Source organism: Argopecten irradians, chromosome 12, assembly GCF_041381155.1.
Source record: "Argopecten irradians isolate NY chromosome 12, Ai_NY, whole genome shotgun sequence".
Taxonomy (NCBI): Eukaryota; Metazoa; Mollusca; class Bivalvia; order Pectinida; family Pectinidae; genus Argopecten; species Argopecten irradians.
Window position 1 is genome coordinate 21,921,576 of NC_091145.1, and position 7,304 is coordinate 21,928,879.

Consider the following 7,304-nt stretch of genomic DNA (forward strand, 5'->3'; position numbering starts at 1 on the left):
CTTGGTCTGCTGTATATAAACATGTTCAATGTAAACATTTCACTTATAAGTTTAACATGTCTGTATTGATTATTTCTCCTTTAGGTGTAAGTTTTCAATGAGACTAATTCACGTACCATGTGATACCCGATAATGTGTGGGACTTGTATCTCCAGTGGTGATGGAAACGTAACTATTTGTTATCTTTCCGCTGAAATGACGTTAGCGTGGGATATCATCTTTTGATGTCATTCCATCACCAATAGAAACAATAATCCCGCACAAACATTATTGGGTATCATGTAATAGGTGAATTATTCCAATTTTCATATAAATTCTTAGCTGCATGTTTACTGTTTTTATAGCAAATAAAAGATAAGTTAAAAGCAATTAAATAAAACTTCAAACTAGCCGTATAAGGACAGTGCAGTTTAAAGCAAGCATGGTGGGAGTAGTAAAGTAAAGCAGAGAAAACAAAAGTGATAGAAACAATCATTAGGTAGGAAGCTAACAGGTGGACTAGCTATAGCTATACAATCATTGGAATTACTATGTTACTAGCTATACTACTTGGTACTGTCTTCTGTGGGTAAAAGTGTAAAATCAGCACTAACATGCATAGTGAAACAAGGTTTACAATCTTTTATATTTCTTGTAGTCCATTTTACCAAACGTACTCATGTTTCCATTAGACAATACAGTCATTAACAACATGCCCGCATATCAATGCAAGTAGACATCTGTGTCATAATCTTAGCAAAAAAGCATCATTCAAATTTCAGGTGTCATAATCTTAGCAAAAAAATCAACCAAATTTCAGGTGTCATAATCTTAGCAAAAAAGCATCAACCAAAATTTCAGGTAAGCAAAAACCTGAATCTATCAAAATGTATTGAGACGTCTAAGCCTAGTCAGTTCACGTCAACTAGATGTGATAAGGGGCACTTTGTGCTATCTGTGAAAGGGAATAGCAGTGGTCATAGCAGATCTAAACCAGCAATATTAATCTGGACTCTATGAAGGGTTAGAGATTCTGACCTACCTCCTAATCAATATGAACCAAAACCAAGCCAGCAGTCAAATACAAAGAAAGCAAAGGAAAAAAAAATGTTAGTATTTGTACTACTTGATTCAAAGCAAATTTTAGACAAAAAGACATTAATGACAATAACAAAATAATGATTTCTTTTTCAAATATTTAACATATATTTATTAAAATAAGAACAAACATGCATAGCAAAAGAAGGTCTACATCTAAAATTTCTTCTTCCTTAACTTGTATCCAAATATGTCAAATGCACTCAAGGCTTTCTTCTTCCTTAACTTGTAGCCAAATACGTCAAATGCACTCAAGGTATGTTTCTATTAGACAATATAGGCATTCGAAACATGTCAATATTTCAAAGCAAGTAAGCATATGTATGACCTTAGTCAAAACAAAGGCATCAACTTGTGAGTGTGATAATGATAATCATCAGGCAGGCAAAATCTACAAACTATACATGTATATGTGTATGTGCCATCCTTGTTAGTTCCCCAGTAAGATGTGATAATAAAAGGTGCCTTGTGCTTCATACACATGTACATGTGGAGGGGACTTGCAAAGAAAATCTAAAATTGAACTAATGAGGTCTTTTTTATAAAGGGTTAGAGATTCCGACCTACCTCCTAATTAAAAAGAACCAAAACCATGCCAACAGTCAAATACAAGGAAAGCAAATATAAAAAATGTTAGTAGCACTTAATCCAAAATCAATTCATACAATAATAATGTTAACATCACCATACAATTATCAGTTATTTAATTTGTTTGCATTACTAATGGCAAAGTTACTCATTTTTCACAATCCAAGCCTTAAATTTCTAAATTAATAGTATAAACCAGCATATTTTCACTGCGACTTATTTTTGTATTTTTCTGTCAAACGACTTATCCATGGCGATATAATTTCATGATCTAACCTCTTAGGAATCAATCTTACTACTTGTGCCTGAAACAATATTGTATTGTATTGTAACAAAATTTAATACCAAGAAACTCCAGATAGAATTATTACACCAGTTAGGATGCTACAACATACATACTCATATAACACTCTACAGCTCTGTATTAAGTGTAGAGCTACAGCAGTAAGGGGTTCAGTTTAAAATGAACATAAAACATTAACTACTAATAACCAAAAAAGGGAAACTGGGGAAAAAAAGAAATAATGGAGAAAGTATTAGAATAGTTACCACAGGTTGGTTCTGGCAGCTTGAGGCGTTCTGTCAGTGAGTACAGTTGTAGTGGTGTGACCTCATACATCTCCCGTGACTGGAGCAGGACATCTCCTACAACAGTAGTGTATTACATAAATGTATCAGGCTTATTTCTTATTGTATGCCCCTTTAGGGTAAATGGATGTACCATTTGTCACCTCAAAGCTGTTCAAAGCAAACAAGTTCTTTAAAACACAATTACATCATGAATGAATAAAAGTTTACATAAGATATCAATGTACTTTTTTAACATTTTTGCTTCTTTTTTTCACAAAACGATATAATGATAAGATTTACACATTTTACCTCCACACTTATAGTGCTACCAAAGTAAGCACATAAATGTTCATAATAAAAGCATTGAAATATTTCTTACAGATCAATAAGCCTAACAGACATAAACCTATCAGATCTTGGCCTGTTGAGCATGTTAAAGGACACACAACCTGGTTACTATAGGGTTCCACCAGTTACATATTAAGCAATATCACTAATCTATAAAGTTATATGTTAACTTGTTTTAAAGAGAACATTGCCCTTATGACACAGTAAGTCTATAAATGATGTGATACAAACCTCTGTTGTACAGATCCTCAGCCATACACTGTGTGATTCCATGGATTTCCTGAAGGAATTAATCAAGTGGTTATATACAAAAGATACGGACAGTTTTACATACGGTAATAAGGTAATGTAATAAGACAAACACATTTCACAAATTTCAGGAGCAGTTATCAAGCTTGAATACATGTACCTCCAAAATTCCCACTACTTATATACTATTGTTCTTTTACAATTATCCACAGTTATCTCCCTTGATGAATACTCCTCCATCAAAACTTCACAAAATAATCAATTGATACAAGTGAGCACATTCTAAAATTGCAAGTTACAACCAAAAGATATACATGTATTCTGATATGGTTATCAATGATCAGAACCTCATCATCAATATCCATTTTCTCCATATTATGGAGATATATATAACACTGCAGTTATTTACAGGACTCGCCTAGACAAATCCTGGACTCATGACTTGTGGGATTTGCCAAAATTTCTCTATTTTTCTTTGTACTGGGACTCATCAAAATTTGAAAATTAGTGTTCTGGACTCCCTTTAAAAACCTACCTAAATTGCTATAACAGGTAATATTACAATTTAGATAATTAATGACATAAATCCTTACATATCTGTTGAATTCCAGGAAGGCTGCCAGTACTGGTGGGACTTTGTGTGCCACATAGTACAGTACAGTCTGGAGGTAAGCCTCTAGCTCAGCCTGACGTTTCTTTATAAAGCCCTCACTCTGGTTACCAAACAACTTCTTAGGTGGTAATAAAGTCTTGTCTATCTTGCATATTGAAACCAGCTATAGGAGACAAGACATAAAATCTAAACATTAAACTGCTCATAAATAAATTATTCATTTTTTCCACAGAAAAGACGTCATCCAATCTGTCTTGTATGCTACAAACTGTTCAGCATATCAAATAATAATAAGATATATATTTTTCCACAATTCAATAATTTGTAATGGTTTTTTTCTATTACATTTAATTTGGTATCTTGTAATTAAACAAATGGAAATGACACTTTGAATAACCCAAAGAACATAAATAATGAACACGTCGCATTGAGAGTTCAAGATATATGATATACTCCAAATGCATCTTCTATACAGAGGCGATTGCACTGCAATATAAAATTATCAGGCTAAGATATAATACTTAAATAGAGTATTATTATTAAACCAATAAAATATGTATCTAAGTGACAATCTAAAAGTAATCTAAAGACCACCTGCTTAACAAGGCCACTTTTTCAGGGTCTCTAAGAGGCCAACACAATCTTACTTGTGTAGAAAGACCACTGGCAATTTGTAATTGTTCATTACACATTTTTGTATATATATAATAAGACACCAATAGTCTCCAGGGAATCAAATCCATGCTGCAAGACTGGCCTGGGATGACGAGAAAAATATATAGTTCTTTTAAAAAAAAAATTTTTTAAATCCCTACCTACCGACCCTTCATTTTTAAAGGGTGTTACCAGAAACAAGAATATTTTTTTATTTGGCCTTATATAATTACCTTCTCATGCAACATAAGGAAATCATTGTATCTATGTTTGACTGTCCAAGTGTAGGATCCAACTGAAACTTCCACTGTGTAAACCTAAAAACAGAAAATGAAATCTAACATACATTTGAAATACATGCAACGTATACAATACATGTATATGTAACATCAATATGCAATTGTATATATTATATACGATCTAGTTCTAGATCCAATAGATAAAAGCAAATGCTTACCTCCCCTTCCTTTCACTGTTAAATGTTTTATCTATAGATTTTGACATCATCAAAATACAAGAGAGCCCAATAAGTTAATTGGGTAAAATATATCGGTACATAAATTATATGTATACAAATTACAATACACATACACACTATAACAAATAATTTGTTATAATTCACCTAAAATGATTCATGGATAGGTAAAATACTAAAATACCTCCTTTGTGGATGTAGCCGTTATTATTTTGTAAGCAACAATTATATTGTTAATCAATTGTACATGTCTTAGCAATCAATAACTACTCACGAGGGGAGATAACTCTGTAATTTTACAGAATAATATTTAATTAAGTCTACTCTTAGCCATTTGAAGCAGATGATTTACTTAAATTTAGATCAAGTTGTGCAACAGCAACACTAGTAAAGCACTTGTATAAACACATTAGGTAGGCCAACCCCACTGTGACTGTTTGGTAAACAATTAAACTCGACCCTATTTAAAATATGTCAAAATGATAAAAGCGCTGGATTCAGGCAGAACAACAAGAACAACAAATGCATCAAAACAGAAAGGTTATGTATAAAAGTTTACAATAAGAAACTTAATGTCACTAACAAGTAGCAATTGTTCAACCCAAAAGCAGAAAATGTCAATTTGTGATTTAGTCCAAGTCAGAATTTGTAAACAAACATACATGTACGTCATAAGGAAAACTAAGAAGTAAACAACTTTAATGTCATGTCATTGGATATAAAATATTTACCGTATGGCTTTCCTCTGTTTCCGATCCTTTGATTCTGACAGTTCGTGACGAACTGAAATGATCCAGATCTTTCCCAAAATGTGCCATTTTGGTGTCACTGAGTTTCTCGTTTTTCCTTGTCCGCCATATTTGTTTAGTCCTCAATCCGCCCTATTCCAGTGGGAGTTACCTCCCTTTAACCGTTTTAATTTCCTGCGCGTAGCTATAGATGCGCTGGAGTAGTGAAACATGAAAATGAGCCCTGATTTTTTATTTAAACAAATTTTATTTGCAATTTTTACAATACCAAAAGAATAGGGCACAAGTTAAAAAAAACTGATATTAAGCCCGTTCCGGTTATTTTTCATATACAAGCAAACGGATGACCAAAGTTATATGCAGATAAACTTTATTAGAGTGAGAGAGAGAGGGTGAGAGAGGGAGGGGGAGAAAGAGAAGGGAGAGAGGGAGGGAGGGAGAGAGAGAGAGAGAAGGGAGAGATATTATCAGTATTTTGATATGAAATATACAAACATCTAATATATTGATAGTAATTATAATACTAGAGTAATGGGTCTTTTCCAGCTCAGGTGACAATCACATCTGTAATACTAGTGGGCGACACCTGAAGGAATGTCGCAGATGAAATGAAGAGAATTGCAAACGGGATTTAACTCTAGCTAAGAGAGCGATTTCACTAGCCCATGAAATAATGTCCCACAGTTTAAAGTCATTTTACGATTTAAGTCTATTTGACCCTTGTGGCTGTGACCTTGAATGAAAGTCAAGGTCATTCATTTGATCAAACTTGGTAGCCCGTCATCTCAGGATACTACAAACGTAATACCATAGCTACAGGCCTGCCAGATATTGATAGATGAGTCATTTAAAGATTTTAGCCAATTTGACACTGACCTTGAATGAAGGTAATTAGGTATTTATTTGAACAAATTTGGTAGCCTTCCATTTCAGCATGTTACAGGCCCAACATCAGGTCTGTTGACAATAACTCATTGCAGTTGGAATAAAACTTGCACTCCCAATTCAAAACTAGAAGCCAATTCTTTATGACTTATCCTAATCTTCGGAAGTATATTTTAATTCATTAACAAAAATGTAGAGAATGTAAAGAATGTACACATTTAACACACCTTTTTGTTAAATAAATTATGTGACAATTTGTAAATAAACATATATTTTAAGCTTATCCAATGAAAAAAAAAAAAAACAATGATTACATAGTATTTATTTAACCCAGACATATGACTTCATAATCACTTAAAAGTGACAATTCTGAATATGCATTAAATGTTAATTTATATTGGAATAAACCAGTTCTTTTGAAAGTTGAAGTTGTAATTGGTATCACTGTAATCTGCTTACAGGCATGTACTGTGGAGTGATCCATGTTTGTAGTGCAAAGAAATAAAGAATAGAGAAATGTTCAGAATTACTCAAATCACTCTTACAATAGTGTATTTACCTTTTAAGATGTATTATTTTGTCTTAAAAGTAACTTTCCCTAATAAAAGTATAGCACCAAAATGGCTATCTAATGATTTTGTGTATCCTTTGTGAAAATCTGCCTTGGTCTGCGAAATTATTTTTTTCATTAATTTTTATGCATTTTTGGCCCCTGGGGACATGCATTGTTTATTATACCGAAAATCTGCTAATCTATAATATTACTTAAATCTGTGGTAATCGGGTAAATATTTCCTTGTTAAGTATATACGCTTCGTCCGTCATCATTGTGCAATTAGAAGGGGAGATAACTCTGTATGAAAGATGAACGGTCACTATGGGGACATGTACCTCAGGGAAATATGATGCATTATTTCCCTCGAGGGAAATACAATGTCTTATTTCTCAGCCATGTGATATATTTCAACTAATCACAGACACTGTTATATATGTTTTGGGTGGTCGGGTGGTGTAGTGGTTAAGCCGCTCGCCTTTCACCTAGTCGGCCGGGGTTCGATCCCCGGTACAGACGTGAAAAGGTTAGGGGGTCACCTGC

The 7,304-nt window shown here is 33.3% G+C and overlaps 1 protein-coding gene across 1 annotated transcript in view; it reads right to left on the bottom strand.

The window, feature by feature from the left end:
* LOC138304996 (nischarin-like) overlaps positions 1-5,470 on the bottom strand; it is a 32,028-nt gene extending 26,558 nt beyond the window's left edge. The window contains 5 exon segments of the mRNA XM_069245412.1: positions 2,215-2,310; positions 2,815-2,863; positions 3,426-3,608; positions 4,333-4,416; positions 5,306-5,470. Of these exon segments, the coding sequence (XP_069101513.1) occupies positions 2,215-2,310; positions 2,815-2,863; positions 3,426-3,608; positions 4,333-4,416; positions 5,306-5,392 (499 nt within the window). The 5' untranslated portion in view covers positions 5,393-5,470.
* Positions 5,471-7,304: the final 1,834 nt, after the last annotated feature.